This window comes from Anastrepha obliqua, chromosome 6, assembly GCF_027943255.1.
Source record: "Anastrepha obliqua isolate idAnaObli1 chromosome 6, idAnaObli1_1.0, whole genome shotgun sequence".
NCBI classification, from domain to species: Eukaryota; Metazoa; Arthropoda; class Insecta; order Diptera; family Tephritidae; genus Anastrepha; species Anastrepha obliqua.
The window spans coordinates 78,963,940-78,982,953 of NC_072897.1; the positions used below are offsets into that span (position 1 = coordinate 78,963,940).

General features: G+C 36.0%; 2 protein-coding genes across 2 annotated transcripts; both read right to left on the reverse strand.

The window, feature by feature from the left end:
- Nucleotides 1-1,234: 1,234 nt before the first annotated feature.
- LOC129250788 (uncharacterized) lies at nt 1,235-2,368 on the reverse strand. The gene has a single exon (XM_054890383.1). The coding sequence runs from the start codon at nt 2,366-2,368 to the stop codon at nt 1,235-1,237; it is 1,134 nt and encodes a 377-aa protein (XP_054746358.1).
- A 13,928-nt stretch (nt 2,369-16,296) lies between these two features.
- On the reverse strand, nt 16,297-17,658 carry LOC129250789 (uncharacterized). Its single transcript, XM_054890384.1, has one exon. The coding sequence runs from the start codon at nt 17,656-17,658 to the stop codon at nt 16,297-16,299; it is 1,362 nt and encodes a 453-aa protein (XP_054746359.1).
- Nucleotides 17,659-19,014: the final 1,356 nt, after the last annotated feature.

The following is a 19,014-nucleotide window of genomic DNA, read 5'->3' on the forward strand; positions in this document are numbered from 1 at the left end:
GCATCTTGAAGGGGGATGTACTCTTCAGCTCGAAGTTTGTTGTCCCAAATTTCAAATTCAAATTATCCGGAGGCTTGCCTGGTGGTTTCAAAGAATTTAAAAATTCGACCGGATAATTGACTGCGTCTTCATTATTCATAGCAGTATCAATGGATTTATACGTTACCGAATCACCTGGAAATTTTTCCTGGATGTGGAAATTGATTTCATTGACATTGATATTTTTTGGTGCTAAAATGGCACGTTTTCGTAACCAATAATGGTTATTGTAATTTTGAACAATATTTAGGAAAACGCGATCAATGAGTTCTTGTTTTGATGATACAATTATGCAAAAATTATTCGGTAACATGATAAACCCATTTTGATCACTTGCAATTTTTCCATCGCCAATCTTCAGCAATTGCTTTGAAAACTCACGTGCTGATGAATCATTTTGAAAACGCACACGCATATTGGTCGTCAACGAAAGCCTTTGTACGTGTCCCCCCAAAAATGAACTTTTCAAACATGCATTAATTTCATCAGCTGTTGTTGATCTCGAAATACCAGGCAACGTTTGACGAAAATCACCAGATAACAATATTAATGCACCGCCAAACAGCTGTTGACTCTGTCTCAAATCTTGCAATGTTCGACTTAAGGCTTCCAAAGATTTTTTATGGGCCATTGGACATTCGTCCCATAAAATAATCGATGTTTGTTGCAAGACTTTAGCCATTCCAGAACTCCTTGAAATATTGCATGTTGGTGTTTCAATTGCTTGCATGTTCAATAGCAATTTCAAGGCGGAATGTGCCGTGTGGCCGTCATCAAGTAATGTAGCTGCAATACCGGAAGAAGCAAGTGAAAATGCGATTTTTCGTTCCGACCGAATCGTTGTCAATATCAATGAAATCAAAAATGTTTTTCCAGTGCCACCAGGTGCATCCAAAAAATAAAATCCACCAGTGTTGTCACTGACAGCTTGCATCACTTTGTCATATGCACCTTTTTGTTGATCATTTAATTGTGGAGTATACGTTTGTACGAACGCACGCAATTCATCACGATCGAATTGCTGTTTGCGTTGCAATTCTCGTTCAAATAAATCATGCATTGGACGATTTGGTTGAGTCAATACAAATTGCCCTAATGCTTTATTTGCAATAGTATGGCACAAATCTTCGATCATTATCAAGGCTTCATTATACATTTCCAATGGCAGCACCAATGCAGGATCATTGGAACGATGTTAAAGTCGAATCAAAATGTCTTCAGCAATGAAATCTTTGTATTTATTCCACAATTCCAGTGGATTTGATGGAAAACATGTTGATATTATGATCGCAAATAACATACGAATTTGATTTGGTGTAGATGAAATTGATGCATCACGAAGCGTAGCATCCCAATGCGTATCATCTTCCAGCAAATGCAATTGTTGACATGCTTCACGGTATGTGGCGCACATTTGATCATTGATAGCTCGTAAATGTTGGAATGATTGCGGCCCATGTACGTTCACCAACAAAAGTCGCAAGTAAAAACAATCAATATTGGCTGGACTAACTTTATAAATGCGTCCCAAAGCATCTGTTCGAAAAATACCAGGATAACCATCAACAGATGTGCCTTGTTTGCGACGTTGAAATTTTTTTGTTGATGCATTCCATGTGAAATAGTGTGGCACTTCCGAATATAGCAAAGTCCTGGCAAATTCATCCGTTTCACATAACTGGAAATAAGCTGTCAGTGTAGTTGCTCGTGGCACTACTGCTCTTTGTTCGGCATTTGCAACAGTGAAGTAAACACGTTGGCCGTTTTCAAGATGAACTGCCAAATCTACAACAACCGGATGTCTGTCATGAATTGGAAACGATAAAATACGCCATACAGCTTCATTCGTACTAATATAGCGCCCCATTTGATACTGCAAAATTTCATCATGACTATCTTCAGGAGCCACTCCAAAAACAGCCATATCGCTGCCCTTATTCACATACTTGCAACTATATTTGATTAATTTTACAGAATTGCAATATTCTACATTTATGTGAGCGTTGAACATTTTTGACAGTATCGGTGAGTACGGAACTATCCACCGATTATCGATTTCAACGCCTTGATTTTGAAGTTTAATTACAGTTGATTTACCGTTGTCTTCAGTTGATCGTCGACGATACTTTGGATATCCATCATCTCCTGTAATTGTTTCAGCAATCAATTGTTTTGGAAAACGTTTCGAACATTTGCCATCAATCATACGGGGTGAATTTCGATTAATATCACCACAGGGAACGTGAATTAAATTTTTCGTGACAACTTCGAATAATCCTGGGTCGATGGTTTGATCTCGAATTTCGGCCGATATGACAGTATCAATCATATCAGGTGTTATTTTGTGTACCAACCAAATCAAGATATGTGCGTGAGGTAAGCCCCTTTTTTGCCACTCTATGATATACATAAAGCGCCGCACTTCTCCAAATACCCAGAGTTTGACAATCAGATCCATTAATTTTTTCAATTTTCGTTTAAATACAGGGGCCGTTATGTCATGCCGATCTTTTGGCACCTGACCATCAAATAAACAATCAGACACATCGACCCACTTCGGATTGCATGTAAATGTGATAATAGATCCGGTCGGCCATAATTTCGTACATATGTCATCGCATCTTGCGTATATTCATGCATATGACGTGGGCTACCAACATATGATGAGTGTAAAATTGTTAAACGGCCGATATCATTCAAATTTGCATCATTGATTATTGCGTCACGCAAATGTGTGTATTCCTCTGATTTCAATCGGGCTTGATTGTGACATATTGATGCGAAAGTTGATTGCATCGCAAAATAAAATTGTTTTCTTGAGGGCGAATCATCAATCGATACGAATAAAAATTCATCGCACTGACGGTTTTCGTTGATTTTTGACCTACAATGCAAAAATTAATTAGCGTATGAAAATTATTTAAAAATCATATTTAAGCAAAAATAAATTGTGTATGTACCAGTTGTTGGATTTATCATTGGTATGTTGATATGACAACCATCGTCCCCTCTCCAAAACAAAGTGGGGTAATGCAATGCATCATAACAGCGATGGAGTTCTGAAATACGTTGTAATTGGTCATTTCTACGATACAAAACAATATCTCGTGGCCGAAACAGTTCACCAACCACAACAATGGCTACTTCATCAATCGTTGGTACATTGAATCGTCTGGCGTGCTCCCAAATTGGTGTTTTATCGGATTTTATTATGATTTTGTGGCCATCGGTGGGCATCAGATCGAGTGCCACTGTGAACAATTTCACCAATTCATTGTATTGATGGAACATTGTTTGCAATTCATTCACGATTGATCTTCTCGTATTCGTCGAAATTGCACAGCGCTGATCTAATTCACGATTCTCATCACCAATAAAATGTATTTGCAAAAATTGATGGTCACCATCTGGGAGTGGTAGCAAAGATCCAGCTCTATGGTATATTTGACCTTGAATCTGTAATTTGTAAAGTTCGAGAAATATATGTAGATAACGGATCTGAATTTTTAAAAACATCGAACACAGGGACGGCACACAAATTAAATATGATATTGTTTATTCCAAACGAAGTAATAACCTTAAACGTCGGCATAAATCCATCTCTCATAATATTTGTAGCTCCAAAAGATGTCATTTGAAAGCATGAATTGTATTTTTTAATGTTTAAGAGGAAATGATTCGACGTTGGTGAATTGCCAAAAACCAATGAATGCAAAGGTTCTGGCGGAAGTTCTAGCACCGGCAATTTGACTTTCCCACCAGCACAGCACATACCAGGCGTTTCGTTTCTGAATTTAATTGCTTTGCAATGTATACATTCTATATTCATTTGGCCAATGTAGGCATGCATGCTGTAATCAATGGTGGCATCGTAATTTAAAGCCGCGCGTTCCATTTGACGTATATCACAAACGGACGTATGCCCACGACGGTTTCTTGGTGCTTCACTATTAACCGACTGATTTCTCCATCTGTGTCGTTGTGTTTCCACTTCATTTCGTCGAACACTATCTTCTTCACTTTGTGATCTTCGATTTAACGCTGTAGGTGGAATTCTTTCAGTTCAGTATATTACTAATTGAATGTAAAAGCAAAACATTGAAAATTATTTCAAGTCATTTCGGACGATAATATATATAAACATAAATATTATTCAAAGTTCAATGTGTGTACCTGGTTAAAACAAACAAATGGTTAACACTCATCAAAAGTATGTCTGTTCGCAATGAGAGCACGATATAAAAGAACTCAAAGCACATAAGAGAACTGTCAACTGAATTCCAACGACAGCAAATTAATATTAACATAATACACTTACAACCACAACAGTACAACAGAAACGCTCATAAGCGGCTGTGTATTTGTTGTTGTTTTTCCCATACAGGCATTTCGTATGAGAGGAAACCATTACTCACATAAAATGTCATAACTCAGGAACGGCTGTCCCGCAGAGAACGTTAAATATAGAGAATTCTCACGAGCTACGAATAGTGTGAATTGTCAAAAATGAAGTGAAACCGCGAACACTATTTCACCTCGCTCAACTCGAAGGCGGGGGAGTTCTTAACAGACCTGATTACAGTGAATTATGTACAAGTACATTGGCTCTGCTCAGTTTTTGGTTTCTGTATGAAATCAAATTGACAAATGCCGACGGCATTTTGCAAGGCATTTGCTTGTGCATTTTTATGTTCCCTTGATAAACGAAAATTTATTCAATTTATATTTTCAAACAAATACAACCAAATAAAGATTTAAAATCAAAGTAACTTTAATGCACACATTTTGTTGTGTGCGTTTTAGTAAATTTGATGAAAATTTTCACTAATTTTTCGAATCGAAATTAATTTTAGATAAAAATTCAAAGAGCATATTGGTATATTGATGAATATATGTATATGTATATCAATATATGTATATATACATATATTTTGTTAGTTATATTTGTGCAAAAGTTCAATTGCATCTTCAATTCTTATAGTGTTAGAAATGTATGTATGTGCACACGCACTGCAGCAACAATGACCTACCTCACGACGCATTGCCTTATCATATTTATGTGCATTTGAATATGTATTTTTTGGTCCTGTGCCAAACGAAAGTTTTTTAAATTTATCTATGTATATTACAGGGAATAAATCATATATGTATGCATTTTATAGATAGTACCAAACTTTGAAATTTAAAATAAATAAAATAAAACTTCAAAGAAACGTATTTGCATACATATATGGGACAACTAAGTTCTATTGCATCTTTAATAAATATAGTGTTGCACGCATATGTATGCACTGAAGCAACATGACCTACCTCACGAGCATCGCCTTATCATATTTCATGCAATAATTAGGGAGTAAATATTCGAATTATCGAATTCCTGCAAATGCTAAAACAACTTCTTCTGCATATGCATCGACGTATGTGCATGTGCGTATATGCACACTTGATGCCCTAACTATATCTATCTATGTACGTTAATTGATCAAATCAATAAATTCTGTATACAAAACGCTTCATTACCAGGCACACAGAAAGATGGCATATGCAAATATAAATATGCGAATTGAATTCAAGCAAAACAATGCTTATTAATATACACATATGCATGTGCATACAACCGCACACACAGGGCACTCACTTTATGTCGTTCAAAGCTAAAATTCTATGCCCAGCGACTACAAGAACAAAATGCAGTCATAGACGCAGGCGTAGCGGCCATCATTCTAGTTGCCATAGCGCTGAACAGTCGCGGCGGCGCCGAACAGTTTCAACTATTGACTGTGCAACAAAAATTCATAATCAAAAATTTCATTGATAAATTCGAGCTCATAGTTCTAAGAGCAAGAACTTTCATTCATAAAACGAGCCGCCCATATGCCAATTTTCTCGACAATTCGAAAAAAGTCAATATTGGAATATTTCGCGTAGAATTATTTGCCAATATTTGATAAATCTTCAATTTTTGTCAAGTCGAGTGCCCGCGGCTTCGTACATATGTATGCATCAATATATGTACGCAAATATGTGTATATGTACAATGCTGTGCCTATGAATATGCGCTGCGCCGTGAGTGCGCGCTGGATTTCTTGCGAAGTATTACCGTTTTATCTTGAGCTATGGCTGATGAGCACACATACACACAGCATATACATATGCGCAAATGTATATAAATTCACAAATTTACATTTGCATATGCCATCTTCCTGTGCGCCTAGTAATGAAGCGTTTTCTATAGAGGATTTTGATTCAGTTGGAAGGGATTCAACAAAGTTTTACAGACACCAGACAGACAGACATTACATATTTATATAATTTTGGATGATTTGGAAAAATTCAAATATATAGGTCATATTAAAAAGCTTTGCTTCTAATCACCAACAAATTCTTATCGACTGCTGCTAAATTTACATAATTCAGCCCCTCACTGTTAATTTTTGTTGAAAAATCTGTCTATGGTGAAATTGTCTTCGCGAGACGAGTACCCCTCGAAAATGAACACTTTCCTGTCATTAAGACTTCTCTATACATTAACGTTCTCTGTGTCCCGGTTGTACGAACGCACGCAATTCATCACGATCGAATTGCTGTTCGCGTTGCAATTCTCGTTCAAATAAATCATGCATTGGACGATTTAGTTGAGTCAATCCTAATTGCCCTAATGCTTTATTTGCAATAGTATGGCACAAATCTTCGATCATTATCAAGGCTTCATTATACATTTCTAATGGCAGCAGCAATGCAGGATCATTGGAACGATGTTGAAGTCGAATCAAAATGTCTTCAGCAATGAAATCTTTGTATTTATTCCACAATTCCAGTGGATTTGATGGAAAACATGTTGATATTATGATCGCAAATAACATACGAATTTGATTTGGTGTAGATGAAATTGATGCATCACGAAGCGCAGCATCCCAATGCGTATCATCTTCCAGCAAATGCAACTGTTGACATGCTTCACGGTATGTGGCGCACATTTGATCATTGATAGCTCGTAAATGTTGGAATGATTGCGGTCCATGTACGTTCACCAACAAAAGTCGCAAGCAAAAACATTCAGTATTGGCTGGACTAACTGTATAAATGCGTCCCAAAGCATCTGTTCGAAAAATACCTGGATAACCATCAACAGATGTGCCTTGTTTGCGTTGAAATTTTTTTGTTGATGCATTCCATGTGAAATAGTGTGGCACTATAGCAAAGTCCTGGCAAATTCATCCGTTTCACATAACTGGAAATAAGCTGTCAGTGTAGTTGCTCGTGGCTCTACTGCTCTTTGTTCGGTATTTGCAGCAGTGAAGTAAACACGTTGGCCGTTTTCAAGATGAACTGCCAAATCTACAACAACCGGATGTCTGTCATGAATTGGAAACGATAAAATACGCCATACAGCTTCATTCGTACTAATATAGCGCCCCATTTGATACTGCAAAATTTCATCATGACTATCTTCAGGAGCCACTCCAAAAACAGCCATATTGCTGCCCTTATTCACATACTTGCAAATATATTTGATTGATTTTACAGAATTGCAATATTCTACATTTATGTGAGCGTTGAACATTTTTGACAGTATCGGTGAGTACGGAACTATCCACCGATTATCGATTTCAACGTCTTGATTTTGAAGTTTAATTACAGTTGATTTACCGTTGTCTTCAGTTGATCGTCGACGATACTTTGGATATCCATCATCTCCTGTAATTGTTTCAGCAATCAATTGTTTTGGAAAACGTTTCGAACATTTGCCATCAATCATACGGGGTGAATTTCGATTAATATCACCACAGGGACCGTGAATCAAATTTTTCGTGACAACTTCGAATAATCCTGGGTCGATGGTTTGATCTCGAATTTCGGCCGATATGACAGTATCAATCATATCAGGTGTTATTTTGTGTACCAACCAAATCAAGATATGTGCGTGAGGTAAGCCCCTTTTTTGCCACTCTATGATATACATAAAGCGCCGCACTTCTCCAAATACCCGGAGTTTGACAATCAGATCCATTAATTTTTTCAATTTTCGTTTAAATACAGGGGCCGTTATGTCATGCCGATCTTTTGGCACCTGACCAACAAATAAACAATCAGACACATCGACCCACTTCGGATTGCATGTAAATGTGATAAATAGATCCGGTCGGCCATAATTTCGTACATATGTCATCACATCTTGCGTATATTCATGCATATGAAGTGGGCTACCAACATATGATGAGTGTAAAATTGTTTAACGGCCGATATCATTCAAATTTGCATCATTGAATATTGCGTCACGCAAATGTGTGTATTCCTCTGATCCCAATCGGGCTTGATTGTGACGGATGAAATTGAATCGCTCACTTTCAATTTTGGCGTACATATCGACGTCATATTGATGCGAAAGTTGATTGCATCGCAAAATAAAATTGTTTTCTTGAGGGCGAATCATCAATCGATACGAATAAAAATTCATCGCACTGACGGTTTTCGTTGATTTTTGACCTACAATGCAAAAATTAATTAGCGTATGAAAATTATTTAAAAATCATATTTAAGCAAAAATAAATTGTGTATGTACCAGTTGTTGGATTTATCATTGGTATGTTGATATGACAACCATCGTCCCCTCTCCAAAACAAAATGGGGTATTGCAATGCATCATAACAGCGATGGAGTTCTGAAATACGTTGTAATTGGTCATTTCTACGATACAAAACAATATCTCGTGGCCGAAACAGTTCACCAACCACAACAATGGCTACTTCATCAATCGTTGGTACATTGAATCGTCTGGCGTGCTCCCAAATTGGTGTTTTATCGGATTTTATTATGATTTTGTGGCCATCGGTGGGCATCAGATCGAGTGCCACTGTGAACAATTTCACCAATTCATTGTATTGATGGAACATTGTTTGCAATTCATTCACGATTGATCTTCTCGTATTCGTCGAAATTGCACAGCGCTGATCTAATTCACGATTCTCATCACCAATAAAATGTATTTGCAAAAATTGATGGTCACCATCTGGGAGTGGTAGCAAAGATCCAGCTCTATGGTATATTTGACCTTGAATCTGTAATTTGTAAAGTTCGAGAAATATATGTAGATAACGGATCTGAATTTTTAAAAACATCGAACACAGGGACGGCACACAACTTAAATATGATATTGTTTATTCCAAACGAAGTAATAACCTTAAACGTCGGCATAAATCCATCTCTCATAATATTTGTAGCTCCAAAAGATGTCATTTGAAAGCATGAATTGTATTTTTTAATGTTTAAGAGGAAATGATTCGACGTTGGTGAATTGCCAAAAACCAATGAATGCAAAGGTTCTGGCGGAAGTTCTAGCACCGGCAATTTGACTTTCCCACCAGCACAGGACATACCAGGCGTTTCGTTTCTGAATTTAATTGCTTTGCAATGTATACATTCTATATTCATTTGGCCAATGTAGGCATGCATGCTGTAATCAATGGTGGCATCGTAATTTAAAGCCGCGCGTTCCATTTGACGTATATCACAAACGGACGTATGCCCACGACGGTTTCTTGGTGCTTCACTATTAACCGACTGATTTCTCCATCTGTGTCGTTGTGTTTCCACTTCATTTCGTCGAACACGATCTTCTTCACTTTGTGATCTTCGATTTAACGCTGTAGGTGGAATTCTTTCAGTTCAGTATATTACTAATTGAATGTAAAAGCAAAACATTGAAAATTATTTCAAGTCATTTCGGACGATAATATATATAAACATAAATATTATTCAAAGTTCAATGTGTGTACCTGGTTAAAACAAACAAATGGTTAACACTCATCAAAAGTATGTCTGTTCGCAATGAGAGCACGATATAAAAGAACTCAAAGCACATAAGAGAACTGTCAACTGAATTCCAACGACAGCAAATTAATATTAACATAATACACTTACAACCAACAGTACAACAGAAACGCTCATAAGCGGCTGTGTATTTGTTGTTGTTTTTCCCATACAGGCATTTCGTATGAGAGGAAACCATTACTCACATAAAATGTCATAACTCAGGAACGGCTGTCCCGCAGAGAACGTTAAATATAGAGAATTCTCACGAGCTACGAATAGTGTGAATTGTCAAAAATGAAGTGAAACCGCGAACACTATTTCACCTCGCTCAACTCGAAGGCGGGGAAGTTCTTAACAGACCTGATTACAGTGAATTATGTACAAGTACATTGGCTCTGCTCAGTTTTTGGTTTCTGTATGAAATCAAATTGACAAATGCCGACGGCATTTTGCAAGGCATTTGCTTGTGCATTTTTATGTTCCCTTGATAAACGAAAATTTATTCAATTTATATTTTCAAACAAATACAACCAAATAAAGATTTAAAATCAAAGTAACTTTAATGCACACATTTTGTTGTGTGCGTTTTAGTAAATTTGATGAAAATTTTCACTAATTTTTCGAATCGAAATTAATTTTAGACAAAAATTCAAAGAGCATATTGGTATATTGATGAATATATGTATATGTATATCAATATATGTAATATATATATACATATATTTTGTTAGTTATATTTGTGCAAAAGTTCAATTGCATCTTCAATTCTTATAGTGTTAGAAATGTATGTATGTGCACACGCACTGCAGCAACAATGACCTACCTCACGACGCATTGCCTTATCATATTTATGTGCATTTGAATATGCATTTTTTGGTCCTGTGCCAAACGAAAGTTTTTTAAATTTATCTATGTATATTACAGGGAATAAATCATATATGTATGCATTTTATAGATAGTACCAAACTTTGAAATTTAAAATAAATAAAATAAAACTTCAAAGAAACGTATTTGCATACATATATGGGACAACTAAGTTCTATTGCATCTTTAATAAATATAGTGTTGCACGCATATGTATGCACTGAAGCAACATGACCTACCTCACGAGCATCGCCTTATCATATTTCATGCAATAATTAGGGAGTAAATATTCGAATTATCGAATTCCTGCAAATGCTAAAACAACTTCTTTTGCATATGCATCGACGTATGTGCATGTGCGTATATGCACACTTGATGCCCTAACTATATCTATCTATGTACGTTAATTGATCAAATCAATAAATTCTGTATACAAAACGCTTCATTACCAGGCACACAGAAAGATGGCATATGCAAATATAAATATGCGAATTGAATTCAAGCAAAACAATGCTTATTAATATACACATATGCATGTGCATACAACCGCACACACAGGGCACTCACTTTATGTCGTTCAAAGCTAAAATTCTATGCCCAGCGACTACAAGAACAAAATGCAGTCATAGACGCAGGCGTAGCGGCCATCATTCTAGTTGCCATAGCGCTGAACAGTCGCGGCGGCGCCGAACAGTTTCAACTATTGACTGTGCAACAAAAATTCATAATCAAAAATTTCATTGATAAATTCGAGCTCATAGTTCTAAGAGCAAGAACTTTCATTCATAAAACGAGCCGCCCATATGCCAATTTTCTCGACAATTCGAAAATAGTCAATATTGGAATATTTCGCGTAGAATTATTTGCCAATATTTGATAAATCTTCAATTTTTGTCAAGTCGAGTGCCCGCGGCTTCGTACATATGTATGCATCAATATATGTACGCAAATATGTGTATATGTACCAGAGAACGTAAATTCATAGAGAAGGCTCAGGAACGAATGGGCAGGTTAAATGTCAAAACACATCAAAACGAGGGTAGGAAGTTAACAGTAGAGAGTTAACATAGCGGAGCGTAGTCAACAGAAATAAATATAGCGTTTGCATTGAAATGTAAAATGCCATGATTTGATGTTAGGGAAAAGAAAATACCAGCAGACTTGTACATTTTTCTTTCATTCTTATTTGCCGTCGGCATTTTGCATGCGCAAATGGATTAGTTCTTGTGAGATGAATAAATTAATTCTAAGTAACGCAATAGCACCGTAGGCCTAAGTAGCTAGAGTGCTCTATCAGTTAGTGTTATATTTCATATTTCTCTAATAAATAATAATAATAATAATTCTAAGTATATGCATGCATGAATATGAAATTTTAAGTATCTAATTGACTAAATTGTATTGAATTTAGGTCTATTACCAAATTATTCAAATATCATAACACAAAAAATAACTTTGTAAACCATTCCATCTTCATGTGGCCATCCATATTCATGTGGGCAGAAAAAAACATGACTTGCCTCAAAACCCAGCTCATACACCTCTCATACACATCTGCATATAAAGAATTCAAAGCAAATAGACAAACGTATGCAAACATATTTCTAATATACATATGTATGTACATACAAACATATGTATGCAAAAATCACATTTCTTTTTCATGCTTATTTCCCGTAGGCATTTTGCATGCGCAAATGGATTATTTCTTGTGAGATGAATAAATTAATTCTAAGTATATGCATGCATGAATGTGAAATTTTAAGTATCTAATTAACTAAATTGTATTGATATTAAGTGCATTATCAAAATAATTTCAAAATATTCACATAAAAAATTGGCTTGGTAAACCATTCATTTGCATCAACGGTTATTATTCAACAATATGTGTCCTTTTTAAATTTTTATATTCATATGTATGTACATATATACATATACTAAATAGATATAACATCTACCATCCATATTCATGTGGGCAGCAAAAAAATCTTGACCTGCCTCAAAACACAGCTCATATGTATCTACATATAAAGGATTCAAAGCAAATAGACAAACGTATGCAAACATATTCCTAACATATGCAAAAAAACTCATCTAAACATCGCGTACATATACATATGTATGTATATATGCATATACATATGAATACATATGTTGGGACAATGTACATATGTACGTAAAAGTTTCTATTCTAAGCATAACAATGAATATTCGTATATACCTACATATAACCGCACATACTTTATGCCTCTACATGTGTATGCTTCCAAAACTAAAATTCTAAGCCTAGCGACTACAAGAACAAAATGCATTCCTCGGCGTAGCTGTTGCGGCCATGATTATTTACCCGCGACGGCGCTGAACAGTTTCAAATATTAAAAAGCACAACAAAAACAAATTCATTGATAAGTTCGAGCTCATATTTCTACGAGCAAAGTACTTTCATTCATAAAACGAGCCGCCCATATGCCAATTTTCGCGACCATTCGAAAATAGTCAATATTGGAATATTTCGCGTTGAATTATTTGCCAATATTTGGTAAATCTTGAATTTTTGTCAAGTTGAGTGGCCGCGGCTCCGTACATATGTATGCATCAATATATGTATGTAAATATGTGTATATGTACAATGCTGTGCCAATGAATGTGCGCTGCGCCTATGAATGCGCGCTGGATTTCTTGATTTCTGTCGCAAGTGCTCGCAACCTCATATGTATGTATGTCTATGGAAGTTTGTAGGCTTGTATTTATGTGTATGCGTGTTTGCTTTTGCACGTCCATATGAACGATTTTTCATATGCAGATGTTCATTTGATTATTGCCTTTGTTTTCGAACCGCTGTCGTAAAATTTTCATAGATATCAATCGCGCTACTATGTACTGTGTGCTGTCGGATGAGTATTAATACCCTGACTAGCTCGGACCCGATAAAAGAAATTTTCTAGACAATCTTGGTTTAACTTTCCAAGGAAAATAAATTTTAAATTTTGATGCTGTTGAAAAAGTTCCTCGCACAATTCCAGCATCGATTTTATGGTAGTACGAAAGCCTTGGATACATTTAATAGTGCAATATGCACGCATTGTAGACATCGGACTAAAGAACTCGAAGTAACTTAATAGTCTTTCAACTTTGCCCCTATCATCCCGCTTCAGGGGAGACCTTAATGGATTTGTTGACTGGAAATGCTTTGCATCGAGTTCATCAAAAAGATCGTTCATTTCTTCAACAAATATCTGCGTGGGTTTGGCAAAATTTATCAAGTTTTCGTCATTACCAAATAAATTTTGACTACACATCATGTCAATACCTGACGCTACCGAATTGCTCAATACTTGTTTTGCGCGTGAAACGCTCATTTTTTCGAAAATGCTTGGATAAATATGAGCCTCCGTCAATTTTGGGCAAATTTTAAAATTGGAATTCTTTTGATCAATATCAAATAACTTCCTAATGACCTTAAAGCTTGCAGTGCCATGAGCGGTTGGAATATCATATTTCATAAATACATTACGGATGGACTTTATGAGATGGCAATAGTCAAACATACAAAAAATTTTATTGTTTTCGTGCATGAAAAAGGTGTTAATTTCAGAAATCTTCAATTGATTAAATAAAGTTATATTCGCGGGCCCTTGATCGCAAATCATAACTTTTATATTCAGTCCAATTTTCGTAATTGCGGAAATGTTACTCATCACAATTTGATGTAACTCTGTACCATTAAAACCATTTTTGGAAATATAATAGGAAAATACATACTTCCACTCAGAGCACAACCCTTTAACCATAAAAACACTACATTTGTTCCCTATTCTGCTTTGACGTTGGCCTTCCCCATGGTCCACAAACCCATAAATTATATCCCTACTTTTATTATAAGTAAGATCCGGCTTGATGCTCATTTCATCAAATAATAAAATGCATATGCGTTCTGTGCCGGACATTTTGCTAGCAATTTTGCTTAAATTGTTAACGACATTGGCATCGAAACCTGGAACAACATACCTGATGGGGCGCCAACGCAAAAGAGATGATTTGTGTGGTAAACAAAAACCTAGATCGTCACGCATAAAAGAATATGCTTTAGTGGACATATAGTTCAAATTTTGTGCCAATGCCTTTTCGTCCTCATTATACCAACCTTTTTTGGTACTGACGATCATTTTTGCAAAAGTTAAAGCATCGCTGCTACAACTTTCTTCCGCAATTATTGCACGTTTCAACAACTCAGAATATTTATTTTTTAGGTCATTATTTTCTTTTTCAAGCTCCTCAATACGTTTATTTAATTTTACAAGTATAAAAACCAGTAAAAATGCGTTTGTGACCATATATTTTATGAATTGAAATTTAGAACAAAATACATACATATATGTATTATATTGTACCAATTTATAAGTGTATTGTATTAAAATGCGTGAAAATATTGAAAGATATAAAAGTTGTTCATGAGCCACTCCCTTACATCTCAACCAAATTTCATTAAATAAATCATTATACTTGGCTTCAAATTACCCATACGGCATTATCCTACACCCGAACCTTTAAATTCAAAAGTTTTTTATAAATATGTAAATAAAATAATGAGAATGTGCGCATTCAAGTCCAATTGGTTACAAGCAATCATAAGAGCTTTTCAATATTTGGCGCTTTTTTCATATATGTACATTTATCTAATCAAAATCAAATCTAATGCAATCATACATTTTTTCCAATATTTGGCGCAATTTTCATATATGTAAACCTAAAATAAATATGTCCTTCGCTAATATATGTATATAAACAATCATACATACAATTACGCGCAATTTTCATAAAAAAACCAAAAAGAACAAATCTGTAAACATGTATACAAATCATATTGACATATCAAATGAACAACTCTGTTCTGTACGCAAGCAAATGTAAGCTAATGTAAACTATATTTTTTCTTTACATTTGCGTATCACTCTCTCCCTCTCATTTCTCTCCGGCAGCCATATTAATTAATTTCCTACTGTTAACTTGTGCTTTCCTACCCGTATTTTGTTAGGAGGAACGGGCCGGGATTGCGCCTTCTCTATGAATTTACGTTCTCTGTATGTACAATGCTGTGCCTATGAATATGCGCTGCGCCATGAGTACGCGCTGGATTTCTTGCGAAGTATTACCGTTTTATCTTGAGCTATGGCTGGTGAGCACACATACACACAGCATATACATATGCGCAAATGTATATAAATTCACAAATTTACATTTGCATATGCCATCTTCCTGTGCGCCTAGTAATGAAGCGTTTTCTATAGAGGATTTTGATTCAGTTGGAAGGGATTCAACAAAGTTTTACAGACACCAGACAGACAGACATTACATATTTATATAATTTTGGATGATTTGGAAAAATTCAAATATATAGGTCATATTAAAAAGCTTTGCTTCTAATCACCAACAAGTTCTTATCGACTGCTGCTAAATTTACATAATTCAGCCCCTCACTGTTAATTTTTGTTGAAAAATCTGTCTATGGTGAAATTGTCTTCGCGAGACGAGTACCCCTCGAAAATGAACACTTTCCTGTCATTAAGACTTCTCTATACATTAACGTTCTCTGTGTCCCGGTTGTACGAACGCACGCAATTCATCACGATCGAATTGCTGTTCGCGTTGCAATTCTCGTTCAAATAAATCATGCATTGGACGATTTAGTTGAGTCAATCCTAATTGCCCTAATGCTTTATTTGCAATAGTATGGCACAAATCTTCGATCATTATCAAGGCTTCATTATACATTTCTAATGGCAGCAGCAATGCAGGATCATTGGAACGATGTTGAAGTCGAATCAAAATGTCTTCAGCAATGAAATCTTTGTATTTATTCCACAATTCCAGTGGATTTGATGGAAAGCATGTTGATATTATGATCGCAAATAACATACGAATTTGATTTGGTGTAGATGAAATTGATGCATCACGAAGCGTAGCATCCCAATGCGTATCATCTTCCAGCAAATGCAACTGTTGACATGCTTCACGGTATGTGGCGCACATTTGATCATTGATAGCTCGTAAATGTTGGAATGATTGCGGTCCATGTACGTTCACCAACAAAAGTCGCAAGTAAAAACATTCAGTATTGGCTGGACTAACTGTATAAATGCGTCCCAAAGCATCTGTTCGAAAAATACCTGGATAACCATCAACAGATGTGCCTTGTTTGCGTTGAAATTTTTTTGTTGATGCATTCCATGTGAAATAGTGTGGCACTTCCGAATATAGCAAAGTCCTGGCAAATTCATCCGTTTCACATAACTGGAAATAAGCTGTCAGTGTAGTTGCTCGTGGCTCTACTGCTCTTTGTTCGGTATTTGCAGCAGTGAAGTAAACACGTTGGCCGTTTTCAAGATGAACTGCCAAATCTACAACAACCGGATGTCTGTCATGAATTGGAAACGATAAAATACGCCATACAGCTTCATTCGTACTAATATAGCGCCCCATTTGATACTGCAAAATTTCATCATGACTATCTTCAGGAGCCACTCCAAAAACAGCCATATCGCTGCCCTTATTCACATACTTGCAAATATATTTGATTAATTTTACAGAATTGCAATATTCTACATTTATGTGAGCGTTGAACATTTTTGACAGTATCGGTGAGTACGGAACTATCCACCGATTATCGATTTCAACGCCTTGATTTTGAAGTTTAATTACAGTTGATTTACCGTTGTCTTCAGTTGATCGTCGACGATACTTTGGATATCCATCATCTCCTGTAATTGTTTCAGCAATCAATTGTTTTGGAAAACGTTTCGAACATTTGCCATCAATCATACAGGGTGAATTTCGATTAATATCACCACAGGGACCGTGAATCAAATTTTTCGTGACAACTTCGAATAATCCTGGGTCGATGGTTTGATCTCGAATTTCGGCCGATATGACAGTATCAATCATATCAGGTGTTATTTTGTGTACCAACCAAATCAAGATATGTGCGTGAGGTAAGCCCCTTTTTTGCCACTCTATGATATACATAAAGCGCCGCACTTCTCCAAATACCCGGAGTTTGACAATCAGATCCATTAATTTTTTCAATTTTCGTTTAAATACAGGGGCCGTTATGTCATGCCGATCTTTTGGCACCTGACCAACAAATAAACAATCAGACACATCGACCCACTTCGGATTGCATGTAAATGTGATGAATAGATCCGGTCGGCCATAATTTCGTACATATGTCATCACATCTTGCGTATATTCATGCATATGAAGTGGGCTACCAACATATGATGAGTGTAAAATTGTTTAACGGCCGATATCATTCAAATTTGCATCATTGAATATTGCGTCACGCAAATGTGTGTATTCCTCTGATCCCAATCGGGCTTGATTGTGACGGATGAAATTGAATCGCTCACTTTCAATTTTGGCGTACATATCGACGACATATTGATGCGAAAGTTGATTGCATCGCAAAATAAAATTGTTTTCTTGAGGGCGAATCATCAATCGATACGAATAAAAATTCATCGCACTGACGGTTTTCGTTGATTTTTGACCTACAATGCAAAAATTAATTAGCGTATGAAAATTATTTAAAAATCATATTTAAGCAAAAATAAATTGTGTATGTACCAGTTGTTGGATTTATCATTGGTATGTTGATATGACAACCATCGTCCCCTCTCCAAAACAAAGTGGGGTAATGCAATGCATCATAACAGCGATGGAGTTCTGAAATACGTTGTAATTGGTCATTTCTACGATACAAAACAATATCTCGTGGCCGAAACAGTTCACCAACCACAACAATGGCTACTTCATCAATCGTTGTTACATTGAATCGTCTGGCGTGCTCCCAAATTGGTGTTTTATCGGATTTTATTATGATTTTGTGGCCATCGGTGGGCATCAGATCGAGTGCCACTGTGAACAATTTCACCAATTCATTGTATTGATGGAACATTGTTTGCAATTCATTCACGATTGATCTTCTCGTATTCGTCGAAATTGCACAGCGCTGATCTAATTCACGATTCTCATCACCAATAAAATGTATTTGCAAAAATTGATGGTCACCATCTGGGAGTGGTAGCAAAGATCCAGCTCTATGGTATATTTGACCTTGAATCTGTAATTTGTAAAGTTCGAGAAATATATGTAGATAACGGATCTGAATTTTTAAAAACATCGAACACAGGGACGGCACACAAATTAAATATGATATTGTTTATTCCAAACGAAGTAATAACCTTAAACGTCGGCATAAATCCATCTCTCATAATATTTGTAGCTCCAAAAGATGTCATT